The sequence below is a fragment of the Alosa alosa genome, unplaced genomic scaffold, assembly GCF_017589495.1.
Source record: "Alosa alosa isolate M-15738 ecotype Scorff River unplaced genomic scaffold, AALO_Geno_1.1 AALO_1.0_unplaced_8, whole genome shotgun sequence".
NCBI classification, from domain to species: domain Eukaryota; kingdom Metazoa; phylum Chordata; class Actinopteri; order Clupeiformes; family Clupeidae; genus Alosa; species Alosa alosa.
The window spans coordinates 187,436-204,224 of NW_025962983.1; the positions used below are offsets into that span (position 1 = coordinate 187,436).

At 42.1% G+C, this 16,789-nt stretch overlaps 1 protein-coding gene across 1 annotated transcript in view; it reads left to right on the forward strand.

The window, feature by feature from the left end:
* The first annotated feature begins 1,492 nt into the window (after positions 1 to 1,492).
* Positions 1,493 to 16,789, forward strand: part of LOC125290682 (major histocompatibility complex class I-related gene protein-like) — a 37,421-nt gene continuing 22,124 nt past the window's right edge. The window contains exon 1 of the mRNA XM_048237253.1: positions 1,493 to 1,621. Within this exon, the coding sequence (XP_048093210.1) occupies positions 1,594 to 1,621 (28 nt within the window). The 5' untranslated portion in view covers positions 1,493 to 1,593. The remainder of the gene's footprint in view (positions 1,622 to 16,789) is intronic.

The window sequence follows — 16,789 nt, forward strand, 5'->3', positions numbered from 1 at the left end:
TAAATAATCTGTATAAAAGTTTAAAATATATTCTTAGCGGCATAATAATAAAATCCCTGTCGGCTCAATCGACAACCCGACATGGAATTAAAATATCACTGAAACACGCCAAAGTTTAAACTATAGCTGATCTACTTCATTATGGGTCGGCAACAGGCTTTGCCAAAACCGCCATCACTGATATTGTTTGGCCCAGTCAAATTATTCTGGCAGTCCTATTTTTTAAAATCTTTATTTTACGATACTGATTAACAAATAGCCTATTCACCAATCAGACTGCGAAGTTGGTGCTAAACAAATATGAGAAAGAACCAGAATGCACTGGATCCTGCTAACTGTGCATAGCCCTCGCGCTTCAATAATGCGCTTTTGTGCTTCTGTTTGAGCAGATAAGCCAATCTTTGAAGGTGTGCCGCTGCGTTTAAATAGTGTGGTATGATATTCTTTTCAAACAGCGACAGCGAAAGTTGCATATCAGATACACAGGTTTTGCATTTGTGAAACCCGGTAAAGATTAACACAACATTTTTCTTTCCATTCTCTTTATAGGCCCAGCTATTTTTCTCCCCAGCTCCAACTCCTGTAGTTCCTTCTCACCTCTGCATGCTAATTATTTTCTTGTAAGCAAACAATAAATATTGTAACATTGTCAGGAGATTGGTCAACCAAGTAGCTTATTTAAGAATAAAAGATAGACTTTATCCATAGAAATATTAGAAATAAGTCAGGCTCCGTGTTAAGCTGTCCATCAATGCCAGAATTATTGTAGCCTAGTGTTGTAGTAATAATAATAATAATAATATAAGCTTTATTTGTATAGCACCTTTCACACACAGAATGCAGCTCAAAGTGCTTTACATTTTGAAGCATGTAACACAATAATAGTCAGTCAGTCATTATCAATCACCTTTTCTTCATTGATGGGACCGCTTATGATCCACTCAGCAACATATCAAAAATATAGAAAATAACATGTCATAAGACTTGCAGGTTTTAACCCTTTACCCCCTACAAGCATCTATATGGCAACTGTGGCAAGGAAAAACTCCCATATTCCAGGAAGAAACCTTGAGCAGAACCTGACTTAATAGGGGGAGCCTATATAATAATATAACAATATTATACAATACAACAATATTATTGTTGATTACATCAGTATTAACATATCACACAGTGTCATAATTTGTATTTATGTTTAGAATTGGATTAGGGGAAAAAAAATACCGGTACCTAGATTTACCTAAAATTACCAGTAGAGGATACCATTAACAATGCTAATCAACAATATACATATTAGGTGATAGCGTTCACTGTATAACAATTTCAGTGAAGTTATTATTTTTCTCTACCAAAGGAGTACATATTCAGCAGAATATGGGTGGCTGTGAGCTACAGGACAATGACATCCCTGGTCCATTCCATTCCTGGGATGCTTTTGACGGAGTGAATAATGCAAAGTGGCAATTCAGTATGCAACAGAAATCTCTTCAGGCTGAAGGTTTATGGAGCCATATCGAAAGAAAAAGTCTTGAGGTGTTGTTTACAAATTTATTCAGCCCAATCTGCATTAGATCCCTGAAGCGCTGTCTTCACATGAGGAAAAATGATGTCATGAGAAAAGGTAAGATAGTCAATGTGTCATAAACTTGTTTTTAAATAATTGAAGATGATTCATTCATTCATTCATTCAACCTTCGTCACAGGATTACTTGACATGGGTTGTGTTGTGTGGTAACTTCAGTAGTTTAATATCTAAATCATGCACTTGAATCACAGTTACTATTTTTATTTCATTCCAATTGTAACTACATATGTGAACAAGCATCATCACAGGTTTATCCCTTCCTTTATCTGGTGTTAACAAGCAGGTGCGCCTGCAGGTGTACGGCCTTACGCACTGAGTGTACCATCAGGCTACTCAACAACGAGAGAGAATTTCCCCTGTGTGTGTATTCACCAGTGTTGTAGTCGAGTCACTATGCCTCGAGTCTGAGTCCAGGTTCGAGTCCCCAGTGTTCAAGTCTGAGTCGAGTCCACTACTCATCCGAGTCAAGTCCGAGTCGAGCCCCTATTGGTCCACGTCAAGTCTGAGTCGAGTCCCTATTGGTCCACGTCGAGTCCGAGTCTGCACTAAAGTAAGCACGTCGTTCCATTTTTTCCCATTGCAGATGAAATCCTTAAAAGCAAAACGGACAATCTTCGGGGCATTGTCTCCAGGCATTTTGGTGCCGTTAAAGTTAACGTTAACGTTTGCTTTGCATGTGAACATGACGTGATGTGCGATGTATGAAATTATGCAGTAACATTCTCTTGCACTAGAATTGGTATTACAAAAAATGTAGATATTAAAATATACCATATATATACCAAATTATAGCCTAATGACATATTACTAGGGCTGTCAAAACTAAAAAAAAAAAACTAATCTCATATATTTTGAAATGAATAATCTAGATTAATCATGATTACAAAAAAGTAAATTTCTCCCTAAGGACTAAAACTTCTTAAATGGCATATTAAGAATATATTATATAATATTATATATTACGAATATATTGGGGCAGCCGTGGCCTACTGGTTAGCGCCGCCTCGACTTGTAACCAGAGGGTTGCGGTTCTAAACCCCGCACCAGTAGGAATGGCTGAAGTGCCCTTGAGCAAGGCACCTAACCCTCACTGCTCCCCGCAGCTGTAGCAGGCAGCTCACTCAAGGGCCAAGATTAGTGTGTGCTTCACCTCACTGTGTGTTCACTAATTCACAGATTGGGATAAATGCAGAGACCAAATTTCCCTCACGGGATCAAAAAAGTATATACTTACTTACTTAATTAAATACAACATAAATCACAAAATTAATGAGTAACGAAAAGGTAAAAGTAAAAACACTTTTATATTATTTGAATGATAATAATGACACAGTAATTGTGTTTTAAAGTATTACTTTCTTAAGAAATACTACTCATTTGATGCTGTTTAACTCCCATTGTTTAAAGCCCATTGTGTCCACACGTTCTCATAATGATCTTTTTTTACCAGCTCCATTCAAAAATAGTCTGGCTAGTCCACAAACTCTAACATTGTTTGTGCCACATGTATAGCACAATATGTTGTGATGATAAACATGATATTAAGTTGGTATAAACAGCTTTCATTCCTTTGGAAAATAGAAGCATGTAATGACATGATGCTAGCTAGACATGTTCTGTTTGCAATTAAAAGTGAATTATGAGTCTGGTAGCCAGTAGCTACCTAGCTAGCTGAGTGGAATGTGTTTTTCAATCGGCATATCATGTCAAATATTTGAAGACTTCAAGACTCACCATTTCCATTACACAAAGGCAAAAAGACAACTCTTCATATGCTTGTCCATTTTCCAAATCACAGTGACTGCAGCCTATGTCAAAGTGCCCTGGCTCTCACAGTTTATAACTGGTCAGTAGTGGAAACCGGATAAATCAATTTCCTCTAACCTCGTCTTTGTTGCCTTCATGATTTCCTTTTTTAAGTTTCTTATATCAATTATCATCAACAATGAGAGGCCAGGAACCTGCCACTCATTTTCTCTCCCTCTTGTTCGCACGGCGTGCTCAGACGTGTTCTCAATTAAATGGAGTAGCATATGTTCAAGTTGGATCTTAATGAAGAGGACCTGAAAAGTATCATCTTTATGTAACATGATATTGGTGCATTTTGACATTGTAAACGTTCTCTAACGTTCTCTAAGGTTCTCTAAGAGTGAAAAGTAGTTTGCAGTAAAGCTACTATTTATTGCCTAAATTCTGGTCCCTCCTCTGTCTCTTGGTGCCCTACGCAGCACTGATCACTGTGCTTTTAACATCAGGCAACTTTTTTAACTCTTTTCGCTGACACTTTTCGCCTACAAGTTCCTCACGGTTCCTCTCCATCTTCAGCTAACTCCATAGACAATAAAATACCCTCTCAGGCTTGAGGCTTCAAGTTTTGCGGCTTCTGTTACATGACATCAGCCCCCCACAAAGGAAGGGAAACACAATGTGTTAATATTTTGTAACGCGATATGTATTTCAAAATACATATCGCTTTACAAAAATAATCGCGGCGATTAACATAATGTTAATTGTGAAGGTGCCATGTCATTTCCTAGGGAACAATGGGATGTCGGAACAGAGTGTTTTTTTTTTTTTTTCGAAACAAAGGGACGTCTGACTAATGGGCTGTTGGACGAAAGGGAATTTTTCGGGTTATTGAGAGGTCGGAACAATGGAGCGTCGGAGAAATGGGCAGTCCCCAATTGGGACAGCCTTACTTATTACAATTATAGCCTAATGATATTTTAGGGGTCGAGTCATCGCGAGTCCGAATACACGAGTCTGAGTCAAAGTTCAAGTCATTCAGTGCTCAAGTCCAAGTCAACTCATGAGTCTCTAAATTTAGCTCATGACATGGGGCCCCTATCATTGTAATATCCTCTTTGCTATACAAGAATGGACGGGCAGCTGAATAACCTTTAGGTTGGCTTTTACTGAACATTAGTAATTGCAGTACAATGAGCATAACCTACACTGGCCTACTACCACGCTATACTACCCAGTGCTACCTATTGCATGGTACTTACAACCCTATGCCGCCACCTAGTGACAGAACCGAGATAAACATTCCCAACTACTACATTCCTTCCCCCTTAAGTTTTATGCTTCTTCCAGTGAACACCATCACCAACATAATATCAATCTTGTGAAGTAAATAATTTCTAATACAACTTTCCTGAGCAGCTGTAATCACCCCCATGTCATAAACTCTTATTTACACATAACATTGAACTAACAGTAGACTGACAGTTATAATATAGAATCATCATCAATAGTGCAATCACATTTTTTTTTTTTACAATTCATTCGCATTCATTTTGCGACCGTCGTGCAAGTGTGGCCAGTTGCTGTTGTGACTGTACTGGCATGCCTGGAGGTGGGCGGTCAGGCAGGGATGACCTTTAATTGTCGGGAGCAGGTTCTGTACAGTCCTGCGTGCTTCCCTCTAGAACACAGCTGTTTCCTGCAGGAATGGAATGCTCGGACACTGCAGCAGCCACTGAGGTCCCCTGTCCCAGGGTTTCCATGATCTTTGGTTCAATCCAGTCCTTGTCCTCAGATCTGGCCAGTATCTGGTCAACATGTCTGCGCACAATGCTGCCATCTCCCAGCATGACCTTATAGGAACTGGGACCTGTGATTTTGGTTATGACCCGGGAATCCACTTAGGTCCATGACTGGAAATGTTTTGTGATCACTGTGTCTCCCTCCTGGAAGCTCCTCTCTGAAAACTGCTTGTCATGATGTTTCTTCTGGATGCTTTGTTTTCGTTCGACCCTTTTCCGGCGGTCTGGATGAATTTGGTCTAGGGTTGATCTTAACCTCCTACCTTGTAACATTTCAGCAGGTGACAGCCCGGTGGTGGATTGTGGCGTGATGCGATAGCTAAACAGCACTCTTGACACCTTAGTGTTGAGGTTCCCGTCACCTGCCTTCTTCATCATTGACTTGATTGTCTGGACTGCGCGCTCCGCACAGCCATTTGATGAAGCATGATAGGGGGCAGAGGTGATGTGCTCGATGCCGTTTTTCTTCATGAATTCTTTAAATTCTGCACTCACAAAACATGAGGCCATTATCGGACACAATTGTTTCTGGCAGTCCCTGATTGCTAAAGCTCTTCCGTAGACATTCAATAGTGATGGCTGAAGTCGAGGGCTGTTAATGGGTAAGCATCCATCCATTTTGAATGTCGTCCATTAGGATCAAAACATGTGTGTCCCATAAAGGCCCTGCATAATCAGTGTGTAGCCTTTGCCCGCGGTTTCTTGGCCACTCCCATGGGTGAAGGGTGCGGGGGTGGCGAAGTTACGTTGTTCTTGGCATTTGACACATCTTTTTACTATAGCCTCAATGTCTGCATCTAACTTTGGCCACCAGAAGTAAGCACCCCAAAGCTTTCATTCTTGTGATGATGCCAATGTGACCATTGATGTAGCTGCTGTAACAAAGGCGTCCCCGTCCTGGTGGCACTACAGCACCGAGCCCCATCACGCACCCATCATGCACACTTAACTCTGTTTTCCCTCACAGCATACGGCTGAACAGCTGGGTCTGGGTCATGTGGTGACCAACCATGCTGGACGTGCTCAGTCCTCTGGACAACACAGGGTCTCTGCTTGTCCATTTCCTCATTTCGCTGCTGAGGCGGGTCACATTCTCCATCATCAGCACTCGTTCCTCTTGTTCTCTCTTGGTGGACTGATGGACGCAGTGGAGTCGGCTCATAGCGTCTGCGTTGCCATGGTGTTTCCCCTGGCTTGTAGACAATCTCGTACTCATATGTTGTCAAGGTAACTGCCCAATGCTGAATACGAGGAGATGCCATTTGAGGCACTGCTTTCATCTCATTGAAAAGAGACAGTAATGGTTTGTGGTCAGTGCAAATTACAAATTTCCTTCCATATAGATATTTATGAAAGCGCTGAATGCCAAACATCACCGCCAGACCTTCCTTGTCCAGTTGTGAGTAGTTTGATTCAGCCGACGTCAATGTCCGTGACATGAAGCTGATGGGTCTCTCCTGTCCATCTGGCCATCGATGTGACAACACTGCACCCACTCCGTACAGAGACGTGTCGCAGGACAGGATCAGATCCTTGTTGCTGTCATAGTGCACTAACACATCAGATGACTGCATGAGTCGCTTAGACTCCTCAAAAGCTCTCTCTTGTTCCGCCTCCCATTTCCATTTGGTTTCTTTTCGTAACAGTTCATGTAAGGGCGATAACATTGTTGACAGGTTTGGCAGGAACCTGTTGTAGTAGTTGAGCAGGCCTAAGTATGCTCTCAATTCCGTTAAATTTGTTGTTGCAGGTGCTTTCTGTATGGCACTGACCTTGTGTGGTAGAGGATGTAGTCCAGAGGCATCCACCTTATGTCCTAGGAACTCTGCTTCCTGTTCCAAGAACGCACATTTGTTGCGTTTTAGGCGAAGGCCCGCTTCCTGGAGCCGAGTCAACACCTGGTTCAGTGTTGTCAGGTGATCTTGGTCGCTCCGGCCCGTTAGCAAAATGTCGTCCAGATAAACAGCCACATTTTGAATGCCCGCCAGCAGATTCTCCATCATTCTCTGGGAAAATTGCGGGGCTGAGGAGCCCCAAATGGAAGACGATTCACCTGGAACAGACAGAAGTGCGTATTTATAGTGACATATGGCTTGGATGCTTCATCAAGTGTCACCTGCTGATACGCATGGCTCATGTCCAGTTTACTGAACTTTTCCCCACCTGCCAGTTTCTCAAACAAGTCCTCCAATTTGATTGTTGGATGCTGCTCAAAAGCTTAGACACCAGGTTGGCCGGTGACTTTGTAGTCTCCACAGATGCGCACCGAATTATCAGGCTTTAACACCCGGCTGTCCGGGTGCTGCCCCCTCGAGAATTTCACTGGTTCAATAATTCCTTGTTTTTGTGTCTCTCTAACTCCATCTCCACCTTTTTCTCATGGCATAGGGGACTGGCCTAGGTTTATAGTATTTTGGAACAGCCTTTGTTGATATATATTTTTTGCTGGTGGGCCTACCCAGGTTCCCAGTTCCTCCTTGAAAACGTCCTCATGTTGTCTTAGCACATCCTATAATGTCAGTTGTGGCTGCTCTATTTTATTCACAAACACACAGTTCATTCCCAGCTCTTTGATCCATCCCCTGCCTAACAGGTTGGGCCCTGTGCCTGCTACGACCACTACTGGTAACTGTTTGGCTTGGTCTTTGTACTTTTACGGTGACTTCCGTTGTTCCCCAGTGTAGGTACTTTTCACCTGTATATGTTTTTCAGAGTCATTGAGCAATCCTGCAGTTCTTGTGTAGCCCTGATGTCCATAACTTTGCCATATTCAGTCTTTGACACAATTGTCACACTGCAGCCAGTATCCACTTTGAATTAAACAATGTTGTCATTTATGTTAAGCTGGGTGGTAATGGGGTCTATTTTCATTATGTTGGACTTTGCAAAATGGTGAATAGTGAACACCTCTTCATCACTTGACACCTCCTCGGAAGATTCCCTTATGTGATGGGCAGACTGCTTTCTATCATTTCTGAAACTCTTTTGCTTGTGCTTCTCTCTCCCCTTAAGCTGCTGCTGGTCTAGAGACGAGGATCTGCACATTCTTTTCACATGTCCGATTTTACCACAGCCATGGCACTTTTCATAAAGAAAGCGACAGTCTCTTGCCATATGCTCACCCCCACACCTATAACATGTTAACAAAGTTGTTTTTTCTTGGCCCTAAGTTGTTGCCTTCACCTTGTATACTGCCCCTTGCGATGCAGTTTTACTCACTGTACTGTCAAGCGCTTTCGGCCGAAGCTGCAGGTCCCGCACATCCTTATTTGCAGTCTCCATGGCTTTAGCGATTTTCAGGCTTTCTCGAGCGTCAACTCAGGCTCTGCCAGCAATCTCCGCTGCATCGCGATCATCTGCTATGCCCCAAACAAGCGTAATAGTAGCATCTCCGTCAACTTATCTCCATAGTTGCAATGTTGGCGACTCCACGTAACACTGCCACATATTCCGTCACATTTTCACTTGCTGCTCTATAATAAAGCTTTATTTGTATATAAAGCTTTATTTGTATAGCACCTTTCATACACAGAATGCAGCTCAAAGTGCTTTACATTTGAAGCATGTAACACAATAATAGTCAGTCAGTCATTATCAATCACTTTTCTTTGCTGTTTATGATCTGCTCAGCAACATATCAAAAATATAGAAAATGACATCATAAGACTGGCAGCCTTAACCCTCTTACCCCCACAAGCCGCCATATGGCAACTGTGGCAGGAAAAACTCCCATATTCCAGGAAGAAACCTTGAGCAGAACCTGACTTAATAGGGAGCCCATCTGCTTCTGGCTGGCTGCGCCCCTCAATAGTAGCAGATGTAGAATAATCTGAAAATGTAGTCTACAGGATAAGATGAGTTAACTAAAAGCTTTCCTGTACAGGTATGTTTTCAGATCTTTTTAAAATATTTACTGAACTTCGCCTGCTTGATGTACAGAGGCAGGGTGTTCCATAGTTTAGAGGGGCATAATGGATAAGCGCAGCTTCTCCACTTTGTTTGTGGAGCACTTTGGGTGCGATTAAAGATTAGAATTGGATGATCTAAGTTTCCTTTGTGGTTGATAAGATATTAAAAGCTCAGAGATATATGAAGGTGCTATGCCATTCAGAGCTTTGTAAAGTAATTAACATAACCTTAAAATCAATTCTATAGGAAATAGAGGGCCAGTGCAGTTCAGCCAACACAGGGGTGATGTGTTCTCTCTTCTTAGTCTTAGTTAAAAAGTCTAGCCATGAGTTCTGTATGAGTGCCAATTTCTTTAGATGTTTTTGGGAAGACCAGTGAAAAGTGCATTGCAGTAGTCTAACCTGCTAGTGATAAAGGCGTGAATTAGTTTTCTGCATCTTGTTGAGTTAAAAGGGGCCGCACTTTGGCAATGTTTCTCAAGTGGAAATAGGCTGTCTGAGTAACTTTACTGATATGGGGCTTAAAAACTTAACTCTGCATCTAAGATGACACCGAGGCTTGTTACTTTTGGTTTGACCTGGTGTGCCAAGTTCCCCAGATTACTAAGAATAATATCTAAGCTTTAGTTTTGGTCCAACCAGAAGTACCTCTGTTTTGTCATCATTTAGTTTCAAAAAGTTTTGCTCATCCACTGATTAATGGAGGTTAGGCATGCAGTGAGGGAGCAAAGGCCATCTAAGGTTAGTTGGCTCCACAGAAAGATACAATTGGGTATCATCTGCGTAGCTGTGGAAGTTTACATTATGCTGACTTATGGCGTTTCCCAATGGAAGCATATAGGGGCCCAAAATAGCAGGGGACCAAGGCAGCTCCCTGGGCCCACACCAAAAGGCAAGTCATGTTTTTCAGATACATGATCTCCTAGACTGATATAAAAATCTCTGCCAGTAATGTAGGTTTGAAACCAGTTTAGAGCATTATCAGAGACCCACCCACTTCGCCAGAGGCGGTGAATTAGGATGCTATGATCAATGGTGTCAAATGCAGCACTCAAATCCAGAAGAATAAGGATTGAGACTTTGTTTTTGAGTCGGTAGCTAGTCTGAGATCATTGACTATTTTACTAGAGCCGTTTCTGTGCTGTGATTTGATCTAAAACCTGATTGGAATTTTTCAAAGGATACTGTTTTCGTTGAGGAAGGTATTTAACTGATTACAAACAACTTTTTCAAAGTACTTTGCTCAAAAGCGATAGATTTGATATAGGCCTGTAGTTGCTCAGATTGGTATGGTCAAGATTTGACTTTTTAAGTAAAGGTTTCACAACAGCGGTTTTAAAAGCAGTTGGAAATATACCTGTTTCTAATGAGGTATTTATTACCTTGAGAAAAAGGAAGCTAAGCCATCATATACTTTTGAGGAATGTAGTAGGGATTGGATCTAAAACACATGTTGAGGAGCGGTTTGAGTTATAATTTTACCAAGCTCAGATTGAGTAATAGTGCTAAAAGGACCTTAATTTTGGGGGGCTGTTTTTGGGTGTACTATCAAACATATTACTTGTGTTACCAATAGCCTCCCTTATAGAAATGACTTTGTTTTTGAAGAAGTCTGTAAATTCTTAGCATCTTAGAAGATGCCTGACTGAGTGTATCAAAAGGTGTTTGATGCAATAGCCTATCAATGGTAGAGAACAACACCCTAGAGTTTCCACTGTTTTCAGCAATTACCTTAGAGAAGTGGTTCCTCCTCTCATTCGAATAGCTCTATTATAATTTGCAATTTTTCTTTTAGAATGTACGGTGAACCTGTAACTTAGTTTTTTTTCTCCATGTTCTCTCAGCTTTCCTACATGATCTTTTTAGATCATGGATATTTTCGTTCATCCAAGGTGTCAGTTTGCTACAGGGCCTTTTTTAGTCTTTAAAGGGTGCCACTCTGTCAAGCAGAGCCTAATTCACGATTGAGAGCCTCTACCATTTGATCAATGGGATGATGTAAAATATCTAAATTTATGGAGTCTATAAGAGCTATGAACTGCTGTTCTGCTCTAATGTCCAAATTAAAGCGATTTGATTGCAATTTGGGATGAATTTTTGGAGTATGTAGTACAATATTAAAAGATACACAATGATGATCAGACATATTTATATCATTTACTGATTAGTCTGTGACTTCTATCCCTCTGGAAATGACTAGATCGAGGGTGTTGCCAAGGTTGTGGGTGGGTCCTGTAACATGCTGCTTTAGCTCTAAACTGTCCAACACATTAAGGAACTTACTGGCTTTAGCATCAGTTGTCTTATTGGCATGAATATTGAAGTCGCCATTTACAATTATCGATCATAGCTAGTGATGATGGCTGACATAAGTTCAGAAAACTGGTCGAGAAAGCCAGTCCATAGTTTAGGAGGTATATAAGGTTAATAGAAGTACAGCTGGGTCAGCCTTCAGAGTGAGGGCAATATACTCAAAGGAAGCAGATTGCCAAAGTTGACTCGTGTGCAACTATATTTGTTTGAGAGAATGGAGGCAATTCCACCACCTCGTTTGCCTTGTCTAATTGAGTGGAAGAAATTATAATTTGGGGACAAGTCTCAACAAGAACAGCTTCGCTGTCTGAAGTCAGCCAGGTTTCAACAAAGAAACAGAAAATCCAATTTTTTTTTCACTAATAAAATCATTGATTGCAAAGGTTTTGGTAGTAAGTGCACCTATATTTAGTAAACCCATGTTAGCTGAAAATGCCTCTGGCTTTTGAGGAATATGCTGAGGTATGGAAAGAATATTTGTTAGGTTTCTAGTTTTAAATTTGTCTTTTCTTTTTTACTATCGTTGGGTAGAAATCAACGTTGGAATAGAACTATAAGCATAAGTCATGCTATTGCATGACACAGCTTTGATCTATGGTAGTAGTATTGTATGTTACCCTGCAGAAAACATTCTCAGACTCATCCACATGTATAATGCCATTCGAATCAATACCTGGGAAGTGAATCTGTAATATTTTCTACAGAATGTCAATGTCTCAGTGTGGGCTATGTTGTCAGAGAGTAGCCTGGCTCCATGTTGGTTTGGGTGGACACCATCACGCTTCAGCATACTGGGCCTCTCCCAGAACAAGCCCCAGTTGTTGACATAGGGGATGCTTAGGGAAGCGCAGTAGCGTTTGAGCCAGGTGTGGAGATCGAACAGTCTGGACCATCTCAGCACCTTTTCTGTAGGTAGGGAGAGGCCCAGAGATGACAAAGCGTTTTCTGTGCCCATCAGAGTGGTGATGAGAGTTTTGTAGTTTTCCTGCAGTGCTACTGACTGCTTATCTCTGATGTCATTATTGCCCACGTGTGCGATGATGTTGTTGACCTTGGTGTGGCAGGGCCAGGATGCTTGGGAGTTTCTGCTGGATGTCAGGACCTTGGCACCAGGAAGCAGCAGTAGACCTTGGAGGGACCGCTACATGATGGGGGAATGCAGAGGTCTCTAACCATGGAACTGCCGATGACCAGGGTGGAGGTTGATGAGGTCCGGGGAGGAGGGGTCGGGGCGCCGACTTTGAGAAGGGACCAGGAGGGTTGTCTCGGGCTGGAGGGGCTCCTCATCCTCGGTCAGAATGGCATAGCGATTTTCCAGTCGTATAGGTTGGCCTGGGCCTGAGTGCCCGTCGGACCGTCTGCGTGCTTGTGATGCTTGCTTCTCACGCCATGGCTCAGGCTGGTGTGGAGTGGAGCTGGCCAGCAGAGCAGGCTTGGTTCTCAGCAGAGGCCAGGGAGAGGCAACAGGGACAGAAGTTGCATTAGTGCATGGCATGGTTAAAAGTATTGGAGGACAGAGTGAAATCAGGGCATGTGGCATTTGTGTGTGTAAGAGAGGTGCGTTACTTACGGAGAGAATGGTGTCGAGGAACTGTTCATCCTTCTCAATCTGATGGAGGGTCGCTATTCTGGCTCGAAGTTCCACTATCTTTTCGCTGAGAAGGGCCGATGCAGCCTGGTGCACAGCTGAGGGGAGGCATTCAATAATGCGGGCGAGGGCTCGCCCGGTGTCAACTGTTTTTAAGCGTTTGTTTGCTAGTTGGCTAGCAACAGCGATATTAATGCAGTTCCTTGATAACTTCGAACACAGGTAGCGGGTAAGTAATCTGAGAAGATCTCACTTTTATATTGAGTCACTAGTTTTGAGAGGCGTTAGAAGGAATTTGATGCTTTCTTCTTCCAGATATCGTTTCCTTGACCCGGTATTATTTGCAGCCCTTGATACTGGCTTAGCGTTTTAACGTTAACGTTTGACAGAAAAGTTTGGCGATCAAGGTTATAGAGTCCGATAATCCAAAGCCTCGAGCAGCAACAACAGTTTATGCAAGAGTTTGTTCACGAGATATAATCGGTAGCCAGTAAATCCATTAGAAAGTAGATGGTAACAAAGGAGATTTAAGATAGATAAGTTTGGAAGTTTAGGTAGTTACATACGAACCGCGACGGAACCGGAAACTACTGGCCTGACTCATGCAACCTATGGTCTGGTCAGCGAACCGCTCTAGTCCTCGAATACAATTTAAATCGTTGAACAATCTCGCTGGGCTTGGGTTATAATGTGACTGAAGCAGTGCGTCAATTCGGCATATGATTTAGCACCGGTTTTACTAGGCTTAACAAACTTCTTATCAAAGCGGTATGTACGACTGCCTACAGAACTTAACAATATTGCCCACTTCTTCCCTTCATCTGCAATCCCATTTGCAATGAAAAAATGGTCCAATACTTCCATGTATTCCTCCCAAGTTTGGGCGTTATTGTCAAAAGCCGTGAGTGTTCCTACCATCATCATAGCCATCTCCACGTTTCGGTTAAGCGTTAGCTTCTTAATACGTTGTCTGACATTAGCCGAAGTCTCGCGATTTTCACTCAGGTTGTTTGACTGTTGTTTTCAACTTCTTCTGAGCTCACCGTTTTCCCAAATCGCCAAATGTAATATCCTCTTGCTATACAAGAATGGACGGGCAGCTGAATAATCTTAGGTTGGCTTTTACTGGACATTAGTAATTGCAGTACAATGAGCATAACCTTCACTGGCCTACTACCACGCTATACTACCCAGTATATACAACCCTATGCCGCCACCTAGTGACAGAACCGAGATAAACATTCCCAACTACTACAATCATGACATTCTAAAGTGCATCGTCACTCGTCAAAAGTCTATTCAAATTTAGTAGGATGTCCAGTTCACATTGGGAGGGGTTTACGTTATCAAAAGTGGAATTTATGGCGTGTTCCTAGGTTTTTAATCAGTCATATGGGTGTGTTTGGGGCATAACATCATTTTAAACCAATGAGAATGACATCTGGCATTCCTTTAATGGCGCAAAGCGCGATATATCAAATGAATGTATCGGCATTTTGGCATTCACGGGCGATTTGAAGGAGGCTGCTTGCGGGGCCGTATGAAATAGTCATTCTTAAACCATGCATTACTAAAACCTAGCATAGCCTTCCGCATTTGCACTTTCGTCTATTATTTGAACTCATTGGCAAGTGAAACCAACTTCACCAAGGTACTTTGCAGTTACATTCACTATTGACTGACAATGGGTTACCATCGAAAACATAGGCTGGAAAAAGATGAGATGTACAGTATTTCGTAATATCTTTATTCTAATTATGTTTCCCATTGTAATCGTGCAATTTGTAATGCTTTGCATGGGCGCGCTGGTGTGCGTTCATGAATGATAGAAAGGATGGTGCGTGCACCTGCCAATATGACTGTTGACATCGCGCTCTTAAAATAGCATATGAACAACTTCGCCATTGACTTCTGACCAGGTTTAGGTGGTGTATGATAGCGATTTTTAGACAGCCAGGCCCCTCCCCTAGGTTGTTAATTTCCACACCCCAATGGCTCCAATGTTTAAAAAATAAGCGTGCAAAATACCGAATTAAGCTTTGCGTGGGTGAATAAAGAGCTTTACGCCATGCGCTGGAGCCCAAAATACAGCCCTTGGACTCGAGTCCGAGTCTCAAACTCGAGTACTGTGTAATAGGGATGGGCAACGATCGTCAAATAGTCGGAATCACGTCAAATATCGAATAATGAATGTGACTATCGTTGTCCACTAGTAAGGAAACTCAAGAAAAAATAAAAGAACCCAGCACTAGAAAGGCAAACATGTTCCTGTAACACATTACATTCAACCAGAGGAGCTCGTTTAACAAAATAAATTCAAACAAAGTTCAGTGGAAACTATGTCAAGGAAAGCTGGCATACCACGGATCGACCACAACCATGCACAACCACCTACGATCAAAGCACCATGGCACTCAGTGGCGTGCACAGACATTTTGGGGGGCAGGTGCTCAGGAGGGGGCAATTAAGACAATAAAGAAACCAAAATGTGTTAATTTATGTCGCCTAACAAAACCTATACAACAGAAAACGTTCGTCTTAACACATAGATTTGCAATTGCAAACTCTGCGAAATTATTTGTAGCCTATGTGGTCGTCCTCGCGTTATCTGTCGCATGGACTTGGGCTACAGTGTAAAAACTTTATCAGGTGACCAGTCGGCTAAAAATGCTTAGTTGTTTGATGCTGTATGAGACATTTTTGCACAACAAAATGATTACACGTTGGGCTTTAGAGGGCAAACTATGCGATTTTACTTGATCTGTAAAACAATAAAGAGACCAAACAGTACGAGAAAAGGAGTTATTGTGAGCTACTGACTGTTGTCATTACATGAATGCAGATGGGCATTTTTTCACAGGTAATGGGAACTTCCCGTTTCTTCTGTCACAAATGAATGTGTTAATACATGTTGCCTAACAAAACATATACAACAGGAAAACTCTTCTTAACACATAAATTTGCAAAATCTACGAAATGATGTAGTAGAATGCGTTATCTGTCATTGATTTGGGCTACAGCGTAAAACTTTATCTAGCTTCATCTAACTAGTTTATCAGGTGACCAGTCGGCAAAAATGCTTGTTTGGTGCTGAATGAGACATTTTACTGCACAACAAAATTATTACATTTGGGCTTAGAGGGCAAACTGTAAAAGATTTTGCTTGATCTGTAGCGTCACCCTGGCTGATGGGGGCCGCGGAGAAGCAGCCTTTCAGCGACCATGCCTGCTATCTGAAGACTTCCATTGAACTGCTATGGTACTGCGCATCTGGCGTGCCCTGGCGTGGCGTTCCGTGACAAAGGGGAAGAGAGATAGGCTGGTCGGTGTGCGCAAGGAGGTGGCTCATTTCGGGCATTGTTTCCAGTCGTTTTAATGAAAACAGGTTTTCAAAGATGGATTTTCAAAACCGACCTCAGTAAAATCTTAATAATATTAATTTAAAAAAAAAAAAACAAGTTTCAAAGGGCATTTTCGATTTGATAAAAGGCAAACTTCCCTAGTGCTTTAGCACCACCTAGTGTCTATGTATGCACGCCTATGATGGCACTGGGGGTCCATCTACAGGTCAGCAGTCAGTGGGTAGCTTTTTAGTTAGACCACGAACGTTAGATGCTAGGCGGGCAGACAAAATTACTGTCTTGCTTTCAAAGATGATCTTGCGAAAGACATGCTACCCATCAGTTTCGTTGAAGGTTCATGGCATTTGTTGAACCTGAATACACTGTCCTATCTAGAAAGACGGTCACTTCTAGACTGGAAAAATTGTATGATGATGGTGCAAGCAATCTACGCACCCAAGTGCCAATAAAGTGTCACTGACGACAGATTCGTGGACAGCGCTGAC